Below are 23,938 nucleotides of genomic sequence, written 5' to 3' on the forward strand. Positions count from 1 at the left end.
AAGACGAGCGTGATAATAGTGAGAGTTTGAACATTGAGTATGATCAACTTGATGATGATCTCCCGAAACTGTCGCGCAATCATACAACTGAGCTTACGGACTTCATCCAGCATCATCATCATATTAGAAATAGCTTGGCACATCATCAGTTTCAAGAAGATCTAATTGAACATCAGTGGCTATTATATTCCCAACATTAGTCAGGGTCGCATTATATTCTATTATTTCCTTCATGTTATTTTAAACTATGTTTGAGTTAATCTGCTTTATATTTGTAATTCCTTAATGTTAGTAGTGACTATATTAATGGTAATCAATATTATGCCTCGTATTTCTTTGAGTATAATACTGGACTATATTTGAGGTAATTTATAATTGTTTTTAAAATTGTTACATCCAATTTACTTGCACAAAAATATCACGGGAAACTATCATCAAAAGTACAAAAAATATTTACATTACTTTTTACACATATATCATTGTTCGAAACATAAAATAACAAATACAACCATATACAATCAATCCAAATCTCAGGCATGACTGCGTCTCATCATGATTTCCCTCTGGAGTTGCTGGAAATATAGCCGCTGCATTTCTGGCATAACACTCACATTCATCATCATAATGCGCTGATCTGATTCCTTCTTCGCAAACTCCACTTTCTCAGCCTCCAACTTTAGTCTTTCATCCTCTTGACGGATTTTATTTTGCTCTTTTTCAACTTCAATCCTCATCTTCTCTACCTCCAACCTCAGTCTTTCATATTCAGGATGTAATTTTTTTCCCTCTTTCTCCTTGTCATACTCCATCTTCTTGGCCTTAAGGTGATAAAACTCTTTCTACTGAGCGCGTGGCTCCTCTAAAAGAGTATACTTCATCTTTCTATCATCTTTCATCCTCTGCTTGTCTGCCTTGGGCCTTTCGTTTTCTTTTTTCAGCTTTCCTGCCCATTGGTCGGTCCAATTCAATAACTTCATTCTCTATCACATTCTCTGTCTCGAGATCAAAAAATGAATCCTCTGTAGCAGCGGAACATCGAGTTGGGGTCGGGGTCGGGGACGAGGACATCGTCTTCCTTCGCTTTAGATCCTCTTTTGTGGCACGCCAAATCCACTTAGGTTGGTCTTTCAACAGGTGCCAACAATGCTCGAACTGAAAGCTGCATTTTTCTAACGATTGGTACATAACCTTCGCTTTTTCAAACTTGCATGTAAACAAATAAAATCCATGTTAAACCAACCATGGAAAAAATAAATTTCTTGTAAAATAAGTAAGAGTAACAAAATTCTACCTTGTCTTACTAAATCATGCCACTTTGATTTAACCCTTCAATTTGAGCTAGTTTCGCACAAAATTTATTTGTGGCCTTTTGAATAACTAACCATCAATGTATTAAAGACTTTATTGTCCGCTCATTTGTGGTTTCTTTATATTGCTGAAAGTACTCAAAGATTTTTTTCCAAAGTTAGGAGTTTTTTTATCTGTTCCCTGAACGGCATCAAGGCTACAATTTAGCCATGTAGAGACAAGTAACTTGTCTTCTTTAGGGGTGAAGTTCGTACCCCTGACTGATTTCCTAACGCTGATAGGCTAGGAGGTAAGGGTGGAGAATCACCAAGAGTCATAGGAGAGGATCCACTTTGTCCACCGTAAGTAGGGTCGAAGTTGAGGATCTTGACTAAGAAGGTTGGTAAAGTACATATGTCAAGGATCTTGTGAATCCATCTCTGAAAAAATATTGAAATGTTAGAAACCGAAGTTTGGGGAATAGTTGGGGTCATCGGCTCAGAAACTGAATGGTGACATCATGGAAATTTGGCCATCCACTTATGGTTGCCACTACTTATTGGTCGTCTGGGTTACCTAGCCATTGAGGAAATGACCCTAAATTTTCTGTATGCGTACCAATTCCAAAACATCATCACAACCGAGTTTGATTAGTTTCTACATTATAATTGTATTACAACATAATACAAAACTCCAACCAAACAGCATGCAAATCACAATAATGCTAAATAAGATCATCCCCATCCGATTTACTAATATATAGAATTTATTAATAAGACAAAAGGCTCAGAATGGTGTAAATATTGACAGCATGCGTAAGTAAAAAGCCCCCCATTCGAATGACTGCAAAACCCCACCCGAACCCCGACTGCCTTTTGTGGAAAGTACCACAAACTACAGTATGGCCATCCGGGTGAGGATTACCTCGCCATATCGATGGGACCCCATTAACACTTGTGAATTAACCCCCACTATAACACTATCATCACAGCCTAATAACAACCCCCTCCCCTGAGAGATACGAAACACTGCACCCTAACAACACATAACAAATATTAGGATATTTCAATCCCATCACTTAGAGAATTATCATTTCTGATCCTATATTGAATCCGAACCAAATATACATTGAAATTCTATTAAATCATGAAAACATGGATTTACACAAGTAGCACTACTTCCTAGCTAGTTCCTCTCATCAAATTCTTTTAAAAAGGTATAAAAAAAGGACCGGTCCAATGATACTTACATAAAATAAAAAGGGTATGACCAATGGCATTCATAAGACAAGCAATAAATGCATGGGCAATACACTAGGATAATCATTAGTTTAAAATTGAATGGTTGTGTTTAGGCAAAATAAAATATCACGGGAAACAATAGGATAATCATTTCATTTATACAAGACCCTTTTCCAGGCATTTGGTAAAAAAAGTTGTAATAACATTACAAGTAATGAAAATCTATTGAACTTTTCAAAGGGACCATATATAGCACTGATTCACTAGTATAGATTGGATCTATAGCCATAATAATAGATAAAATAATATTAGATTAGGGAAAATGATTTTTCATACTCCAATATACGTGGCACCCCAACTGTCAAACCATAATCCAGAAGACATAAGCAGCAATTAAAACACGTATCTATTGCCCACACGTATTTCCAGTCACAAAACCAGCTAATAAACATAACTAAAACACTGTCAAAATGTATTTATAGTCACGCAATATGGTTAACACAAGGCAATATATATGTATTTCTTTACTTATCAAAATATATATACAGAACATACGTATTTATTTAATGTCCAGTCATTAGAACAACAAATATTTAGAACAACATTCAGTTTGAACAATTCCAATAATTAGAACAACATGATTACACGTAGTTTCTCATCACCAAAAATAAAACTCGAGTAGCAGCATACAAAAACGAATACAACTCAGTTTTTCCATACATGGCACCCCAACTTTCAATCCCATTAAAGCAACAGATGTATGGTCTGAAACTAATAGTCTAGTGAAAAAATGGTCAAGTTCAGAGGTAGATTTTATGGAGCTATGGAAGAGAATTACTGAAAGATTAAAAGTTGAAGATGTTGAGTTGGTGGCTTATGTTATGGAGAGGATATGGATAAGGAGAAATTCACTTATTTTTAAAAGAGATTTGAGAACTCGAGACAATTATTCAAGGCTGCTATAAAATTTACAAGACTTCAAATCAGCCAAGAATTATATGCAGTTTGATCATCAACCAAGTATTGCGGTAAGACAACAGATAAAATGGGAGAAGCCATGTGTAACATGTTTAAAAGTCAATTGGGATGCTGTTGTAGATAACAAGGAAAATAAGGTGGGAATAGGAGTTATAATCAAAAATTCAGAAGGTGATACTCTAGCTTCTTTATGTTCAAGCTTTAATAGCCAATTATTGCTGAAGCATGTACTCTTAGAAGAGCTATGATCCTATGCATAGAATTGGGACTGCCTCACCTATTTCTAGAAGGAGATGTTCAAGTTATAGTTAAAGTTGCTGCTAGTTGAGAAGAAATCTACATAGAGTATAGTGTTTTGATTGAAGATTTGGGAAAGACCAAGCTAGAGTCTCAGTTTCACTTACAGCGAGGGAAACATTGTAACTCATAAACTTGCCAAGCCAACACAAATCAAAACAATACATGCCACAAAACTGTCAATATATAATTCACAAAAATGTCAAAGCATAATGGCCAACATAATCCACAAAACTATCAAAACAATACATACCACAATACTGTCAAAATATAATGCACAGAAATGACAAAACAGGATGTCACAAAAATGGTAAATTTCGGATTCCAACTTCGAAATGGCTAAATTTCATAAACTAACAATTCATTACAAGATCTAGAAATTGCCAACATCTTCAACAATGATCAAAATATATACACATGTCAAGATATAAAATGAGACAAGAAATATAAACGAAATCAGCAGGGAAAAATAAGATAGCCAAGCATAATCACAACTCCACCCGAACTAAACCACTAATTCTGTTCCCAGGAATAGATAAAATCACAGTTAAAGACTTCAAAATGCCCCAATAAATGCAACCCCTAATTTTCTAGAAAATCCCCAAATTCAAAACCCCAAGGGACCTTCATTCGTGGGTTTTTTTTTTTCCATTAACCCAAAACCCTTTCAAAAATCCCTATAATTTATCCAAAAACAAGGAAAAGAACAACATTTCATTCTCAAAAATTTGATATAGGATGAAAGAAGAAGACAGTAAAATTTGGAATGGGCATACCAATGAAGAAGACAGTAACGAACAAGAAGTTAGGTCTATGAATGTAAAAAGTACAATCTAAATTACTAAAATCTGGAATGGGCATACCGATGAATGAGAGATTTGGGGAAGTTGGAGAAAAAATGAAGGGCAGCCAACCGTCACAAGGAAGAAGACGCGGGATGTCGAAGGGAGAGAGGGAACCGAAATCACATTTGGGGATGTACAATGGTTCCCTATATATGGGGACCTACTGTGGCAACCGTAAACTTTATCCCCATTTTAGGGAACCGGATGGAGGAAGGTTTTTATATCAAACCTTAAAAATATACTTAAAATATAAGGATGCGGAAGAGATACAAAACCGAATGCGAGTGCTCTAAGTCCAGGAAAAGAAGGATGGGTCTCTGTTTTGTTTCTAACTCCCAGTGGGACTCTATTGAGTAACCCGTGCACAGCAATAGACACTTAAGTTACTTAAGTTCTTCAGCCCCACATGAGTACACCCTCAGACCTTACCCCCGATATTATTTCCCCTTCACACCCACGGCATTCTTATCTCTTATCTCGAGCTTACATGCACTATGTATCCCATCTTATCATTTTCGATTATTTTGATCATCCTAATCTATGTTTCTCTATCACACAAAGGCTTCTATTTTATTTAAATCCTTCTCACTCACAAATTCTAGGGTCAGCGCATATATACATAGAGAGAGAGAGAGAGAGAGAGAGAGAGAGATTGGGTTGTTGGTTTTTTATATGTGAAGTTGGGGCTTGGATTTTTGTTGGGCCGAGTAGGCATTTACACATATGATTACATGGATTTATATTATGCATGTATTGAGAATGATTTTGGTGGGTTATGTGATTATAAATTTCAGTTTTAATCAAATGCGTACCAAGTGTTTGTGTTTAATCCTCAATCAAGTCACAATACTTATATGTGCATATTTGCTATATTTATCTTACCCATATATCTAGAACATAAGAGTGATTGGTCTGTGTATAAAGTTGAGACAATACCGAGTGGTTAATAATTTCATGTTCATCATGGTCGTCGGACTGATTCAATTCTAATCTTGGTTATTTCTACTCTGACCTTGTTGACTTGATTATCCAGATGAGGTTCAAGGAAAGAGCAAAGGGAAAGAAGTTTACCACACTAGTATTTGCCGAGCATTCCTTTGAAACAGTTCCACTAAGGGAGAACTCAGCTCCTTCACCCAAACCGTCAAATCTTGGAGCCATTTATGAACATTTCACAAATGTTGAAGCCGACATAGCATATAGAACAACGTTCTCCAAATGACTTGTTTTGGGAGAACGAGATGTGAGCATTAATGATTTTCCCACGGATGACTTTCAACTTATTCGTCGTATTTTCACCGAACAACATTGGGAAAAACTCACTCCTTCCTTACCCACTCCTTGTGTTGAAGTGGTACATGAATTTTATCCAAATATTACTCACTTCAATCTTGATGATCATACTATCATTTATATTGTTCGGGAAACGCAAATTGAGATATCCCTGATGTTCTTAAAGAGTTGTTTGATATTCCTGAGGTGGAAGCACTGTTATACCCATACAAGGGCATGGGGGCCCCCACAAAGACTACCATGCGCAATTTTTGTTTTTTGGCCCTGATGGCCCTAAATGGACTGCTAAGGTACCTAGGCTTCCTCTAAATAACATGCTCCCTCAGTTTCACCTGCTTACAAACATTGTGCTAAACAATTTATGGCCCATTAGCCGAAATACTGAAATTAATAGAAAGAGCCTATTATATGTATGCTTTTGTTACTGGGGTCTCAATAGATTTTCCACATCATGTTATAGACATTGTTCATCGCTCTCATGTGGAAAAAAAGCAGAATCTGCCTTTTGGTATCTTGATCACTAAATTGGCTATAAAAGCCAAAGTCCCACTTAGGGACAATGAGCCCACAATGAAAAAGGATAGCTCCATTTCAGCCCTTACAGTGGTCAAGTCTGAGGTAGTTATTACTAATAAGAGACCCACTGAGTCTGCTTCTTCACCTCTTGAGCCTTCACCTATTTCCCAGGTTTTTGAGTAGATCACTCTTTTATCCTAAAAGATTGATGTCTTCACTGCTAAATGGGAGGCAAGTCAGTCCAAATTAGAGCATCAAATAGTTGTTATACGTTCTGATTGCATACAAGCTAATAATCAACTGGTTCAACTTTCTTTGGACGTGCAACATATCATGGAAAATGTAGTTGATTACGATGCAGAGGAATAGATCCCCTTGGCTGATTGCTAACAAAAAGGAGAAGAAGTTGAAGAAGTTTAGGGGGAGCAGCAAGAGTAGAACTAATAGAGGGGGAGTAGCAGCAGAAAATTTATGCAAAAAATTTATTCTTGTTACCTTTTATTTTCAGTTATTTTGTAATGTAATTCAGATACAATATGTTTTGTTTATTTGGTTATGTTTTCATTTTGACTTTAGTTAGAACATGTTTAACTTTGAAAGTGTAGACTAGTTTCTAAGTCAGTATGTTTTTATTGAATTATTATTTTCCAGTATATTATGTGTGTTTCCCTTGGTCTGCTATTTGCAATGTTTACAGAAAATTTACATTCATCAAACTGGTTTTGTCACCAATATGCCAAAATTGGAGATTGTAAATACAAAAGTTTGGCTAGGACTAGGTGCTAAAATGATAGAATTTATTCTATCATTATGTTTGTAATTTTGGATGAATGTAAAATATTTATTGACTTCATGTAAAACAATATTAATTTTATCTAGAAGTCATAGAGTTTACTTTAGATAAGTCATTTATGTGAAAATCGAGTCTATAGGAATCTCCATTTATTAAGAACAAAAGCTAAATTGGAATCAGTTACTGCAGAGTAGAATTATTGTGAAGTGTCAGCAATCCGTCAGGAGATGTCTTCATGACAAATTCAATCCATTAGCAGAGTCCTACTTCAACTGGAACTTCTTCCAGATTTTATATTTAAAGAGATTCGATTTGATAACTCCTTAAAGAGTTTTTGTAGGGAATTATAGAGAGTGGATTCCATGAGCTTGAAAGAGAAAATTCACTTGAGAGTTTTCTTCTTGTTTTTTATCTCTCCTTGAGTGTGATCATGCTCCAAGTTGGAGGTTTGATCGATTGGATTGGATTTCAACCACTAGAGTTCTAGGAGAAAAGCTAATATTTGAAGATCGCCAGATATTCTAGCTGCTACTGAGGTAGAGGCAAAATGGTCGTTTGTCGGGTCAAATAAGAGAGTCAATTAGCAAAGGTTTTATAATTGAGAACTTACTTGTAAAGTGATTGATTTTCAAATAATAAAATTGACTTTTTTATGTTTGGCTGCTCCGTAGAGTTTTACCTTTAAAGGGTTTTCTTTTGTAGCCAATCGTTGTGTTATGCAAATTTATTTATTTACTTTATGTATTTGATTGATTAAATAATCACAAGATTGAAATCTAACAAATTTGTTCAAAGATATTGTATACAATTTCGTGAATGCACAAGGGTATATTGAGAATTTCAAAATTCTATAACCTACATAATTTCTAAAACAAGAACGCTTTGATCCTATTCTGCCATGTCATCCAATTTACTCTCTTAAGTTTGATATTAATGTTGTTATTGATTTTTTATTATTTGTCCCTTTAGATTTCCCACCACTTTACTCTTCTATCGATTTCTTGTTATTATCAATTTCTTAGTACTTTTCCATTAAAGAAAAAAAGGCTATTCATTTTTTCGTAGATATTAACTTTTTATTTCTTACCTATTTGACTTCCTTACCTCTTAACTCTTCTATTTTGAATTATTTGTATTCTCATCAATTAATTGTCTATGTTTGAAGTTGGTGTATTTGAAGTTGGTGGATATAGAAGCTATGACTGCATTGAGACTTGCTATGGTTTTGAATATGGGTTTTTTCTGATTTGAAATTAGAAGGGGATTCATTGGTAGTTATTGATGCAATTCGAACAAGAGGTACTACTTTATAATTAAGTCAGAATTCTTTGACTGTGCAAATTCCCTTCATAAGTTCATGGCTTATTGAAATTCCCAATGTACCCCTGTAAAACTACGAAATTGTCTACCAATTTCTTTGAACAAATAGGTTAGATCTCAATTATCAAGATTATGAAACGAATCAAATACTTTAAAATAAATAATCAAACTTGCAAGACACAATGATTAGTTACGAAGGGAAACCCTTTAAAGAACTCTTTAAAAGTAAAACCCTACGGGGCAACCAAATCCAAGAAAGTCAATCTTATTATTTGAAGAACAATTACAAGCAATAATCAATTACAAAACTTTTGCAATTCGACTCTCTTACTTGCCTAGACAAACGACCCGTTTGTCTTCTACCGCAGTAGTAGCCAGAACCTCTGGCGATCTTTAAATATTGACTTCCCTTCTGGAACTCCAGAGGCTGAAATCCAATCGATGTTATTTCACCCTCAAAGCACAATCACACTCAAGAAGATATGAAAAATCCCATAAAAATTCTCAAGTGAATTTTCTCTCATAAATGCTTAGAATATCCTCTCTGAAATTCGTGGCTCAAAGTCCTTGAAAATATACAAAACTGAATCCTTTTAAATAAAAAGTCTGGAAAGAGTTCTAGTCGCAGTAGGACTCTGCTGACGGTTCGCAGCAGACGCGAAAACGTGTTCTGACGGACTGCTAATATTTCACGATAATATCTTCTGTTATTGACTAAACTCTGTTCAGCTTTCTTTTTGAAAAATACCAATCTTCCAAAACTTGATTTTAACCTCAAAGACTTATCTAAACAACACCTAAGACTTCTAGATAGACTCAATATTGTTTAGATACAAATCAATACTTATTTTACATTCATCTAAATTTAATCAAATAATGATAAGATAAACCTTATCATTTAGTCATCTAATTCTAGTCAATTTTTGCCTTTACATTTATGAAGGGACTCATAGGAGGACAAGGAAATATGGTAGCTCATTTGTTTGGCTCGACATGCCCGACTCATTGACAACACTGTATAATGGCATTAATCATGTCCAGATTTTCTCCTTTCTCAAGTCTTGCTAGATGATGAAATGTAATGTATTATTTGTATATATGTGTGTATGTATGCATTTTCATTGTGAAGGGAGCATTTGATATTATCAAAAACAAAAATAATTGTCTATTTTGTTGAGATAGAAAAGTTGTTATTTCTCAAGATTACAAGAAATTCTTGTATTTCAAATGAATCAAATCCCTGTGCGAGAAATTTTAAAAAACTAATACATGAGAATCAGGTTTTTATATGTGCGCATTACGTGAGTCGACTGACTAGTTTTCATAAAGTTGGAAATGAGAGTAGCGGTGAAAATTAACTTCTAGAAAAAGGCAACGTTATATTAAAAGCTTTTTAAAACTTAGGGAGGTTTGGATATAAAAAGCCTTTTAATTTATCTTATATCATCTAATTATTATAATTTTCTTAAATTTTTACATAAAATACAATAAAATCAACTTTTTCAAATGTATAATGATAGGCTTATCACTTCTTACCACTCATTTACTACTCTATAGTGTATTTGAAATTTTTATTTTTTTATTTTTTTTCTTTTAAGTATTTTTTAATATCCTTAATCATTAAGAAAAAATTAAAAAAATATATAACTTCACTCATAGTCACTTCCTTAACTATTAAGTACAAAGTAAAAATAAATAAATAAAATAAAAATAAAGAAAGTAAGAAGTGGGTGGTACAAGGTAGTAAGCCTATCATTATCATTTTCAAATTCTAAAATATTAATATTAAAAAATAATATTCTAATAATATTTTATTCAACTTTTATCTCAACTTATCAACTTTTAACCCATCGATTATCAAATATTTATCTGGTTGAAATTAGGGGTGTCAAATCGTGTTAACGGGTCATGTTCATGTCATGTTAAAGTATGTATATTATATTATATGGGTAAACCCAAATCCGGCCCGTTAAACTTATCGTGTCAAAATATCAAACACTAACACAACACATTAACATGACCTATTAACATAACGAGTATTGTCGTGTCAACTTGTTTCAACCCGTTTATATAAATGGATTGAATAGACTTGAAATTAACTTATTTGATTTTATTAAATTTAGTATAATTTTATATAAATATTAAAATCACAATATCTATAAAAATTATAAAACTAACTACAAGTCTAAAATTACAATCCAAACAATAAAAATATCGAAATTAAAATTCTAAAAATGTTACTTTTAGGTATAATTGTAACTTTAACTTTCTTAACGGGTCATAACTGATTATAACATGTCAAAATAAATTGACCCATTTTAATCCACTATTATTATATCGTGTTCATATTGACTTAACAAGTCGTATTACACGTTGTTATCCCTAGTTGAAATCACCAGCTCCTTGTGACCTATGCAAGCCTTGTGCCTAATTGCATTTCCGCTTTTGCTTTGGAAGCAGCAAATGATTGTCAACTTTACTGCCCCGTTCACATCATTACTTTTTTTTTTTTTTTTTTGGTAGAGCTTATGCTCCTAAATGAACTGTTTGAGATTCTACTGGGGGTTGCTATTAATTATGTTGAGTCCTCTACCTGTGTCAAGCTGTATTGGGGCATGCTTAACAGATTTGATTTAAGGTGTCTAATCAAATTCACAAAGGCAGAAAAATGCAAGAATGCCTGCACACGCCCACACACATATCATCATCTAATCTCCGTCACCTTCTGTCTTGGGCCGATTATATGATCACTCTAATCCAGAGGCCAACATGCTATACGATTTTTGTGTTACCTCCCCATGTGGTTGGTTCCGTCTCTGCTTGAAGCACCATTTAAAGGGGGAGATCTTGAGTCTTGGATTTTGATTGAGAGGCATGCATGCAGCCTATCTCCTCTACTTAATTTATATGTCATGCCATCTCATGCAAACCCAACGCCTCCACTAATGAATTCCTTGCGAGATGACAATCCATTGCGGGTGAATTTTTTTTTTTTTTTTTTTCATATTAACTGCACCAATCTGAACTATTGATAAGCCTGGATCTCTATCAAATTAAGAGGGAAAAATGAAGGAAAAGAAAAAGGTTTTTGTCAACACCAAACCCATAATATATTTGACAAGAGCTCCCAAATGTTTTAGACCATTCAACTTTAGAAGCCTCTGGTCCCCAGCTCCCCATTGAAGCTTGTCGTTTTTTCACAACAAAACGGTCCCTTTATTTATTAATTTATTTATTTGAGTTTTAGAGAGAAGAAAAATGGAATCCTAATCCTAATCGTAATCATTGATACCTTACCTGATGATGCATGTGACATAGTCTGTCTTTGACAACCTGTTGTCTCTGTTTTTGTATCTCTTTTCTAAAAGTTTCATTGAGCTTTTTTGGGTTGTTGCCCACCATATTATTCCTTCCTTTTTCCTCATCATCTTTCATTTCAATCTCTAAAACATCCTTGGAGTATCCCCTTCTGTTTGAGTTCCAATGGCCTCTGAGACTGCTTCATCGGATCACCCGTCTACTACTGATGAGGTAAGTTCTTGTGGTTTCTGTTTTCCTTTCGAATTCTCGTGATATATAAAAGATTCATATTTCATAGGTTTCATGGGTTTAATTTTATGCCTTTCTAGTTACAAGAAGGGGATGAATCTTGCTTAGGATTATGGATTTTTTCTATCAAGATAAGTAAGAATATCTGCGTTATCTCCTATAGTTAGTTGGAAGTCTTAAGATGCTGTCTGATTGATAAATGATGTAGCTTCTATCAAAACCCGATCCGATAAGGATTTATTTTGTAGCCGATTCCCTATCTATTCTTTGTGATCTTTGGACCGCCATTTTTGTGCATCCAGTGTCATGCTCAGCATGATGCCCGAGGACATGGTTGTTTATTTTCTGACTTTAGTATTCGTCCGAAATTAAGTTTGTGAAATGATGAATGCATCAAAGCACCACCTCTTTTTGCTTGTGTACTATTTTACCAGAAAATTTAATATTTATCTAGAAAAAATAAACCATGGTGAATTATTAACAACTTTCTTGAGACCCAGTAAAGATCAGACTAAATTGCTATGATTTATTTTCTCATCAAGCAGCATCATGATTAACTTGATTAGCTTTAACCATGTTTGTTTTTTCGGTAATGATTCTCTCCACATAAAAAATAAATAAATACATACTTTTGATAAGAGTATGAGAAGCGTACAAACTCCCTTCTGCGTTCAGAGGCTTGGCAATTACTTTCCTCAACTCTTACATATCATCTCAACTGGATTTCCAAATTTACTATTTGTGGGGGCAAGATAGATAAATATATATATACATATATCCAATCTGTCTCTTGAAATTCAACTAAGTTGAGATGTTGCAAATGATTATAGAGCAATGCATTTAGTGCTTTACTGCTTTACTGTAGCCATATAGAACTGCTTAATTGTTTCATTGCCACCTTAAGTGTTTCTTCTTTGCACTCGGTCGGTGCTCATTCATCAGTTGCAGGAAGTTGAGAAGAAGGTGAATGAAGAAGAAGAAAAGCCCAAGGTGGGGGAATCGCCAAGTCCTGCAACCGCTTCATCTAAGCCGGAACAAGCGCACGGGGATAAGCGTATTGGACCTCCGTTGGTTGAGGTGGAGAAGACCGACGATGCTCCTGCTTATAGTACGGAGGAAAAAGACTTCATTTCTCATTCCCACTCTCCCGCCGCACCAGAGCCAGTAGCTGACACTATTGAGACCCAATCAGAAGAGCAAACAGCAATGGAGACTGTTATCAAAGAAGCACCGAAGCAAGTAGCAATTGCACTAATCGAGAAAGGGCCAGAGGAGAAACCGAAGATAGTTGACGTTCCTGAACCGATTGCTGAAGCCCCACATGAACTATTGGAAACGCTCGATGTGCTTCCAGCAAAAGACTCGGAATCAGTTGCAATAGGAGAGATTAAAAACTTGGGGGTGTCCATAAAAGTGGAGAAACCAGAAGTTGCAGCTCTTGAAGCAGATGAAAAGCTAGGAGAAGAACAATATGAACTTGATGAACAAGTTGAGAAAGCATACGAGGAGATTGAGATTAATGGAAGTGTGGAGACTAACGCAGACAAAGACCCAAGGACTTCGGTTGAAAAAGTTGAGAATACCCCACTTTTGAAGGAAGTGCAAACTGATGAAGAGGAAGAAGCTGGTGTACTTAGAAATTCTGAACATGAAGCTCCGACTAATCAGGAACTAGAATCTCAATCGGATCTAAAAGAAGATGAAATGGATTTTTCTCTACCTGTTACCATAACTGAGAAGGTTGATGCAGAAGACAAAAAGAAATTGAGCGGGGCTGATGTGGTTGTGGAGCAACTATCAAAAAAGGTAGTGGTGGAGAAAGGAAACCTGTCAGAAGAAAATGTAGCGAGGACTGGGGATCAGACAGAAGTGGTGAATGAAAAGAAAAATGAGGTACTGGAAGAATCAACTCTGCCAGTTGAAGTGGAGGATGTGGATAGTTTTCCTTCTACAACTGAAATTAATGAAAAATCAGTGGAGGTCAGTAGAGATGTTGAGGTGGCCATTAAGGGAAACAAAGGAGCACATAATGTAAAAGATGAGATACCTGCTTTAGCTGAAACCAACAAAGATGAGCGAGTGGAGGAAAAGCAAGCAGAAGTCACGAGAGTCGTTAGCAAACCACTTAAAGAAGCCCAGGAACCTGAGTTGCAATTAAGAAGTGAGGAAACTGTCGAGACTAGTGAAGATAAGTTGGAAAAAGGAAAAGTCGAAGAGATTGCAAAATGTGATGTTCAGAATCTGGAGCCATCTGTCCAAGAGTCTAAGTTGCAAGTAAGAAGTGGAGAAACTGTAGAGACTAGTGATGATAAGCTGGAGAAAGGAAAAGCTGATGAGATTGCAAAATGTGATTTTCAGAATCTGAAGCCATCCGTCCAGGAACCTGAATTGCTAGTTAGAAGTGAGGAAAGTGTAGAAACTGGTGAAGATAAGCTGGTGAAAGGAAAAGTTGATGAGATTACAAAAGCTGATGTTCAGAATCTGGAGCCATCCGTCCAACAAACTGAGTTGCATGTAAGAAGTGAGGAGGAGAGTGCAGAAACTGGGGAGGATAAGCTCGAGAAAGGAAAAGTGCTTCTTGAGATAGAAAAACCAGATGTTCAGAATCTGGAGCCATCCGTCCAGGAACCTGAATTGCTAGTAAGAAGTGAGGAAAGTGTAGAAACTGATAAAGATAAGTTGGTGAAAGGAAAAGTTGATGAGATTGCAAAAGCTAATGTTCAGAATCTGGAGCCATCCGTCCAGCAACTTGAATTGCATGTAAGAAGTGAGGAGAGTGTAGAAACTGATGAGGATAAGCTGGAGAAAGGAAAAGTTGTTGAGATTGAAAAACCTGATGTTCAAAATCTGGAGTCATCCGTCCAGGAACCTGAATTGCTAGTAAGAAGTGAGGAAAGTGTAGAAACTGGTGAAGATAAGCTGGTGAAAGAAAAAGTTGATGAGATTGCAAAAGCTGATATTCAGAATCTAGAGCCATCCGTCCAGCAACCTGAGTTGCATGTAAAAAGTGAGGAGGAGGGTGTAGAAACTGGTGACGATAAGTTGAAGAAAGGAAAAGTTGTTGAAATAGAAAAACCTGATGTTCAGAATCTGGAGCCATCCATCCAGGAACCTGAGTTGCATGTAAGAAGTGGGGAGAGTGTAGGAATTGGTGAGGATAAGCTGGAGAAAGGAAAAGTTGGTGAGATTGCAAAAGCTGATGTTCAGAATCTGGAGCCATCGGTCCAGGAACCTGAGTTGCTTGTAAGAAGTGAAAAGGACAGTGTAGAAACTGGGGACGATAAGCTGGAGAAGTCAAAAGTTGATGAGATTGCAAAAGCTAATGTTCAGAATCTGGAGCCATCCACCCTGGAATCTAAATTGCAAGCAAGAAGTGAGGAAACCTTAGAAACTGGTGAAGAAAAACAGGAGAAAGGAGAAGTTGGAGACATTGCAAAAGCCAATGTTCAGAATCTGGAGCTATCCCCCCTGGAATCTGAATTGCAAGTAAGAAGTGAGGAAAATCTAGAAACTAGTGAAGAAAAACGGGAGAAGGGAAATGTTGGTGAGATTGCAAAATCCCATGTTCAGAATTTGGAGCCAACCATCAATGTTGGTTATGAGACAAAAATATCCCAGAACCAGACAAAAGAACATCCAAGTAAGTCCACTCCAAAACAATCAAATAACATTATATCGAAGGTAAAGCAGTCGCTTGTGAAGGCAAAAAAAGCCATCATTGGGAAATCTCCAAACTCGAAAACCCTTTCCTCTGAAACCAAGGGTGATCTCAATGTCAAATAATGGATTTAGACTATGACTGCAACTGTATATTTTCATGAAGATGTGATATCTTTTCCCGAATGATTATGTGTGAGATATGTAGCCAAATTGATGGTTTCATTTGTGTCGTTGTTCTGATCTCTTGCCTGCTTGATTGCGTGCTAGCTTAATATGTAAAGGGTGTATATATAAGGTATGGTCCTTGCCAAACTCAATATTGTACAAAGTATGAAGACATTATTTTCTTTTCCACCTAATTATATTCTTTGCAGTTGTATTTAATATTTGGTTTTGTAATTGATTGTTTTCAAATAATGATCAGAAGACGAGAACTGTACGTGTGCTTATAAGGACAGTTTTATTATGTATATTGTAAGTGTTATAAGTACCACATCATAATTATTTTGTGTACTATTATTGTGAAATTAGTTGCAAGAATAATTGAATACCATGAAAAATAGTATATGCATTTTCCGAATGTGAAGATATATAAGTAACTGTGTCGAAGCAGCGCCTCCAAAAGTTGTTCAGATTTCACAAGTCGAAACTTGCTCTTTTGATTACCAAAAATGGAGATGGTCAATATGTATAATGAAATGCTGACTTGTTTTATTTTGAAACTTCTGAACAATACAACACAGGAAAAGTGAGCATAATAACTTACGACAGTGGATGAGAATTTGTAACACCAATGTTAAGTTTAACTGTGGCTATTTACTAAGTGAGACCGACCTTTATTATTAATTATTCTATATCATAAGCCTTAAAATTTACAAGCTAGTCATTTTGGGTAGATTTCGATCAGGACCAGAAAAATCGACCGGAGCAAATGATTCATGTTGATCTGGTCCCAGGATGGGGTTTTACCACCCCGGATCGGACAGACCAACCAAATATAATATATGTATTTTAAAATATTTTTATATATATTATTTTATATAATAATTGTATAACTAATCATGTAATTTTCATCTAACCTATCATCATTGACATTATAAAATGTTAAATATGCTATCAATTAACTAATGTATTATATCAATCAACCAACCTATCACCATTAATTAATTAATAATATCTACATCTAATTGAAGTTATTAGTTAATTTTTTTTGTAAAATACCTAAATTGCAAGTAAGTTTAAAGTATGTATGGTCAATGACAATTATTCATTAATCATAAACAAAAATGTTAAAATTTTAATATAGCCCATTATGTATTAACTATCATAATACATTTCTATACTCAGTTAGTAACAAATTAGCAATTAACATAATAAATATAATGGGATAAATTTCTTTTATTTGGAGTTTGAATGATTAGAGATTTTTTTAAATTTATTTTTCTCTATTTTTTGTTTTAAATTTTATTAGTATGATTGATAATCTTTTTGGATGGATATGGATAGTTTTTATTTATATTTTTCCTTTTTATCTATATTTTTCTTTTATTTAGAGTTTGAATGTTATTAGCATATTTCATTTTTTCCCTTTTTTGTATGTTGATAATTATTTACGTTGAAAATGGAATAAAAGCCAACTTGGGCTGAAATTCGATTAGCAATGTTAACTCGGCTGAATGTCAAAAAACTGTCTCATTTGGTATTGGGTCGAATCGATCGAACCAAATGGTGTCGGTCTGGTTTGGTCCATATGAGAATTTAATCTGTTTTAAGATGGAAAAATCCTAAACCGATCCTCATAGATTAACCCGATTAGACTGAACTCACCCCTACATTCTATACCCGACAGAATGTACAAATGTGGCAAGCGCTTTCACTTTGTCATTACATATAGGATTAGAACCACCTAACTGAGCTAATCATGTGAAATAGGAGCGGCTTGACATGACAATATATGACGACATCAGAAATTTAATAAGAGTTTAAAGATCCCAATCTCACGTAACAATTTTTATTTTTAATACTATAGAGTCGAACCCAATACCTGTATTTTGGAGTCTTATGTGATATCGGCCTAGGCCTTTGACCCCACGTTACAGATATGAAGTATCGAGTCAGTTAGTCTGTTTTTATATAACAAATTAGTTAGTGTTTTAAAAGTTATTGTAGCTAGTACTTTCCCTAAAACCTTCTGGCTTTCTTATTTTAATATGACTATTCATCTAGAACAGGGCGGCTCAAAATATGGTTTAAAGTGACTATTAAGTCAGTCCTCTCTCTCCTGAGGTGAGGTGAGTCTTTGCTGTGCAAAGGGTAGTCTCTTCAACGTAGTTTGAAGAGCAAAGCAGAATGGAAGAGGAGCTCAACACCCTATGGGAAGGCTTTACGTTAACAGAACAGGAAGCAGAGTCAGTTAAGGTGAAGAACGAAGCTCTACAATCCCTGGTCAACAAAGGCAAGAGGTGCCTCATTATGAAGATCAATGCAGACAGGGTGGTGAACAGAGAGGCTTTCAGAGCAACTATGTCCAAGGTCTGGCGTCCAGAGGGATGGATTCAATTCAAAGATGAGGGGGAAAACAAAGTAGTAGTGGAGTTCCAGTTTGAACAGGATAAGGTTAAAGTCTTGCATGGGAGACCTTGGACCTTTGATAGGAGCCTAGTGTGCATGCAAGAGATTGATGGCTTGGTTCCTTTAAAAGACCTCACATTCACCAGAGAAACTTTCTGGGTCCAGGCTCACGACATGCCTATGGCATGCATGACAAAGGAGGTGGGAGCTGAACTGTTTTCGGGAATGGAAAGGGTGCACCAGGTAGAGACAGATGCAGGGGGCTGTGGATGGGGGTGTATCCTGAGAGCCAAAGTAGAGGTTGACATTACAAAACCTCTTATACGAGGCAAATTTCTCTTGGCTAATGGTGTCCGTAGATGGATCCCTTTTAAGTATGAACGACTCCCCTCCTTCTGTTTTGGTTGCGGGGCAATCATTCATACCCTTAATTGCCAGGGGTCTAACCGCAATACAAACCTGGGAATAAACAGCCAATATGGTGCCTGGCTCAGGGCCCCTTCTACAAGAGCTTTCGGGGCTGAAGCAAAACGTTATGGTGGTGTAGTGCAGGGCAACAATGGAAGCTCAGGGACGAGGGCAAAAATGGAACCCAAAGTTGCAGACCAAAACCCAGAAAACAGTGAACAGAAGGTGGGAAAGCCCAATATGGATGGTGTCAGTGAAAACCAAAGGAAAGAGGAGCCGCAAGACAACCCAAAACCTGACTTGGCTATGGAAGAGGAAAAGCAGAACACGTCTTTCTCCAGCCTGTTGATCCCCAATATGGAACCTGTGCCAAAACAAAATGTCAGGTCACCAAAAAAGGAAAGTCTGAGTTGGCCTGAGATAAAACAGGTAAAGGCTTGTGGAAAAGGTCAAAATGGTGGTCCCCTCGTGGCTTCCCAAAAGGCTAGCTGCTCCCTAGCTAGCCACATCAAATCAATGGACTTATTCTTGGACCAGCAGGTGAAAATATTGGCTGCCTCGAGACAACAAGCTTCATGGAAGAGGAGGGCACGAGGAAAATCTGCTGCTAGTGATTCTCTGACCTCCCCAGGAGCACCAACTAGTGGATCAACAAAGAGGAAAGTGGAGCCAGGTACACTTTCTCTACTTGGTCATGCTTCTAAACAGGCCAAGCTTAATGTCCCCACTAAGGGGATGCAACCTGAGTGTAAGGTGGTGGCTGCTAGGCAGCACCACCAACCACAATGAGATGCCTAAGTTGGAACTGCCGAGGGCTTGGGAACCCTCGGTCAGTTAACATCCTTAACATGTTGGTTAAGGACAAGTGCCCCAACTTGGTTTTCCTAATGGAAACCAAGTGCTCGAAAAGTAGAATGGAAGAAATCTGCAAGCTACTGAAATTTGAATCCTGTTTGGTGATAGACAGTGTAGGCAGTAGTGGTGGATTAACTTTAATGTGGAACAACAAGGTTAATGTGTCCATTTTCAACTACTCAAGATGGCACATAAGTGCCCAGATAATTCCAAACCTAGAAACCCCTCCATGGCTGTTCACTGGCTTCTATGGCCACCCAGAAACAGCAAAAAGACATATGAGTTGGGAACTTTTAAGATCCCTCAAGCCGCACCCATCTATGGCTTGGCTGTGCTGTGGAGATTTTAATGAACTTTTGTGCCAAAATGAAAAACAAGGTGGCTGTCCCAGACCTTATAAACAAATGGAAACATTTCGACATGCCATCATGGACTGTTCTTTGAACCCAATTCAGACTCAAGGCCCTTTCTTTACATGGTCCAACAACAGAAAAGAGGATGAGTTTACTAAGGAAAGGCTTGATAGAGCCATGGCAAATAACAACTGGATGCATTGCTTTACTGAGTCTTACTGTCAAGTTATTCCTGCTATTAAGTCAGACCACTCCCCCCTCCTTATCCACGTGGAAAACACTGCTAGCAGAAGGCCATGCAACACTCATCTATTTAGATTTGAAGCAGCTTGGAACATGAAAGATGGGATATCCAACATAATTAGAGAGGCGTGGGTTAAAGTGGCAGTGGGAGATGATGCTGTAACCAGCATGCACAAAAGAATCTTGAACTGCAGCCTGGCTCTAAAGAGATGGAAGGGAGCTGCCTCCAACAAGGCCACAGGGGACATAAAAAGGAAGATGAAGGAGCTGGAGGTTTTGCAAGATACCAATCAAGGAGACCAGGTGGAAGCAATCACCCTCCTTCAAAAGGAAATAGAACAATCACTAGGTGAGGAAGAACTAAAATGGAAACAAAGGGCCAAACAGCATTGGCTGCAAAATGGAGATAGGAATACTAAGTTCTATCATTTGCATGCCTCTCAAAGAAGGAAGACAAACAAAGTATCCCAGATTTATGACTCAAATGATAACCTGGTCACCCAGAAGCAGCAGATTGGGGAAGTATTCACCACTCATTTCGTAGATTTATTCACCTCTTCTAACCCATGTGACATAGGAAGGTGTTTGGAGGACATTCCCACAAAGGTCACTCCATTGATGAATGAAGTCCTGCTTCAACCTTTTTCAGAAGAAGAGGTCAAATCTGCAGTGTTTCAAATGAAAGCACTGGGATCGCCTGGCCCTGATGGTTTCCCAGCCATCTTCTACCAATCCCATTGGGAAACTATTGGCAAGGAAGTAACCAGTTTTGCTCTTAATGTAGTTAATGATGGGGGATCTTTGGAAGGGGTCAATGAAACTTTCATTACTCTAATTCCTAAGACCAAAGACCCTAAGAGAGTTCCTGATTTTAGACCTATTAGCTTATGTAATGTTATTTATAAAATTGTTGCAAAAATGCTCTCTAATAGATTAAAGATTGTACTGCCTGACATTATTTCCCCCAATCAAAGTGCTTTTGTCCCAGGTAGATCTATCACAGATAACATATTGGTGGCATATGAAACACTCCACACTATGTCTACTAGAATGAAGGGGAAGTCAGGCTACATGGCCTTGAAGCTAGACATGAGCAAGGCCTACGATCGTGTCGAGTGGTCTTTCTTATACTCTGTGATGAGCAGGCTGGGCTTCCACCAAAACTGGATCTCCCTTGTGGAAAAAAGTATCTCCTCAGTATCTTTCTCAATCCTCATCAATGGGGAACCTCAAGCATCTTTCAAACCTTCGAGAGGGCTAAGGCAAGGGGATCCTCTATCCCCTTACCTATTTATACTATGTGCAGAAGCCTTATCATGCATGCTGCATAAGGCTGAAAGTGTTGGTAGCATTTCTAGTGTCCCCATTGGAAAAGGACCCCAAAAGGTTGGCCATCTCTTCTTTGCTGACGACAGTATGATTTTCTGCAAGGCCAACTCACTTGAATGGAGCAGATTGATGGGGATCCTTGAGATGTATGAGAGAGGCTCGGGCCAAAAGCTGAACAAGGAGAAGTCCTCAATATTCTTTAGTAAGAATACCCCTTTAGAAAACCAGAGGACCCTCTTGCTCATAGCTGGTTTAAAACCAAAGTTTTCTCTTGAAAATTACCTGGGACTACCAGCTATGATTGGGAGAGCAAAAACAGTTGCATTCCATGGACTCATTGATAGAACCTGGGCAAAGATAACAAACTGGAAGACAAAAAGTCTATCTTCAGCAGGCAAAGAAATTCTGATCAAATCTGTTCTTCAAGCCATCCCTACCTATACAATGGGGATCTTTTTACTGCCTCAATCCATAGTAAAGAGATTGGATCAGCTGGTAAGGAAATTCTGGTGGGGTTTCAATGAGGACCAGTCCAAAATTCAGTGGGTAAAGTGGTGTAAACTAAGCAATAGCAAAGACCAGGGAGGGATGGGGTTTCGAAACTTTAGCAGTTTCAACCTTGCCCTACTAGCAAAGCAAGGCTGGAACATTCTCACAAAACCAACCTCCCTCTCAGCTCAAGTTTTGAAACAGAAGTATTTCCCCTCAAGCAACCTGCTGAATGCAAAACTGGGGTACAGACCATCTCTAGCATGGAGGAGTATGGTGGAAGGACTGAAGCTTCTAAAGGAAGGAGTAGTATGGAGGATTGGCAATGGATGTTCAGTTAATGTATGGAAGGATCGATGGCTCCCAAAACAAATCTCCTTGGCAGCAACAAACAGAATCAGTGGTGCTGCTGATATTACTTGGGTATCTGATCTTATTGAACCTGGGTCAAGAAGCTGGAAATATCAAACACTCACCAAGTATTTCTCCCAGCAGGAGATAGACCTTATTAGAGCCATTCCCATTAGTTTGGGAAACAGAGAGGACAGAATTATATGGGGTGGGACAAAGAATGGCCTTTTCTCTGTGAAAAGTGCATATCATCTCCACAAGGAGATTTCTTCTCTAAAAGAAAGTGGGACCTCAAAAGACCATGCTTTTTGTGAAAACTGGCAATCAATATGGAAACTAAAAGTCCCTAATGTGGTCAGAAACTTCCTTTGGAAAGCCAGCAGTGAAGCTCTCCCTATCATGGACAACCTACACAGAAGAAAGGTGAGTGAACACTTTTTATGTCCAATATGCCAGCTTGAAAGGGAAACCTCAGGGCATGCTCTTTGGGGATGTGGTGTTGCAAAAGACGTGTGGGGCCAAGCTAGCATTAAAATCATGAAAATGTCTTTGCAATGTGATCAATTTAGAGACATATGGGCTCACCTAACAGAAAAACTCCCAAAAGCTGAACTAGAAATGGCAGGCTTAATAGCCAGACTCATCTGGAATAGAAGAAATGAGTTTGTTCATGGTAAGGGATTCAGACATCCCATTTCCATCCTCCAGAAGGCCAAGGATGATCATAGAGCCTACCACTTAACCAGAACCAAGGGCGGCACCCATCTTGATACTAGTAGGACACAGAATGAGCAGAAATGGAGAAAACCTCCAGTGGGTAGATACAAGCTCAACTGGGATGCTGCATTAGATACCTCAAGGGGACTGACAGGAATTGGTGCACTGGTCAGGGACTGGAATGGCAAGGTTCTCGGGTCAGTGAGGACATACAGACAACTCAATCTATCTCCTCTTTCTGCTGAAGCTTATGCTTTGATGGTGGCTATTCAGTTCTGCAAAGACCATGGGTTCACCAACATAATCTGTGAAGGGGACTCATTGCAGGTGGTTCGAAAGATGAAGAGTTTTGAGGAGGATTGGAGCCAAGAAGGTCTTATCATTGAAGATGCAAAAACATTACTGAAGTCCTTCTCTTATTGGGACATTATACACACTAAGAGGGATTCTAATATGGCAGCAGACTTACTAGCCAAGGATGCCCTTAACAATGTAATTGATGTGTGTGATCTGGGCTTAATTCCAAACTGTATTGCACAAGTTGTCAGTTATGATTCTTTGTAATCAATTATTGTGGAATGAAAAGTTCGATCTCTTTCAAAAAAAAAAAAAAGTGACTATTAAGTATACAAAATTTTAATTTAAAAATAATAATATTTAAATATTAAATAATGAAATTTTACGAAAAGTTTATGAGATGCAAAACGAATATTAATCTTGTTTTGATTAATAATACCTGTAACTAATATAATAATTTTAAAGAGAATCTAATTTTTCTGTAGATAGAGTATTATGCCTTATCCATATATATATATATATATATATATATACACACACACTTGT

General features: G+C 37.0%; 2 protein-coding genes across 3 annotated transcripts; both read left to right on the forward strand.

Moving 5' to 3' along the window:
* The first annotated feature begins 11,838 nt into the window (after window positions 1–11,838).
* LOC122304062 (WD repeat-containing protein 87) lies at window positions 11,839–16,231 on the forward strand. 2 transcript variants are annotated; one of them, XM_043116101.1, is made up of 2 exons: window positions 11,839–12,101; window positions 13,062–16,231. In XM_043116101.1, the coding sequence occupies exons 1-2, from the start codon at window positions 12,054–12,056 to the stop codon at window positions 15,900–15,902; spliced, it is 2,889 nt and encodes a 962-aa protein (XP_042972035.1). In that variant the 5' UTR covers window positions 11,839–12,053; the 3' UTR covers window positions 15,903–16,231. The 2 variants fall into 2 exon arrangements, with proteins under 2 accessions (XP_042972035.1, XP_042972044.1); XM_043116110.1 differs by having other exon boundaries at window positions 13,068–16,231.
* Window positions 16,232–19,543: 3,312 nt separating this feature from the next.
* Window positions 19,544–23,659, forward strand: LOC122292152. Its single transcript, XM_043100376.1, has one exon. The coding sequence runs from the start codon at window positions 19,544–19,546 to the stop codon at window positions 23,657–23,659; it is 4,116 nt and encodes a 1,371-aa protein (XP_042956310.1).
* The last annotated feature ends 279 nt before the right edge of the window (window positions 23,660–23,938 follow it).

The sequence above is a fragment of the Carya illinoinensis genome, chromosome 1, assembly GCF_018687715.1.
Source record: "Carya illinoinensis cultivar Pawnee chromosome 1, C.illinoinensisPawnee_v1, whole genome shotgun sequence".
In the NCBI taxonomy this organism is placed as follows: Eukaryota; Viridiplantae; Streptophyta; class Magnoliopsida; order Fagales; family Juglandaceae; genus Carya; species Carya illinoinensis.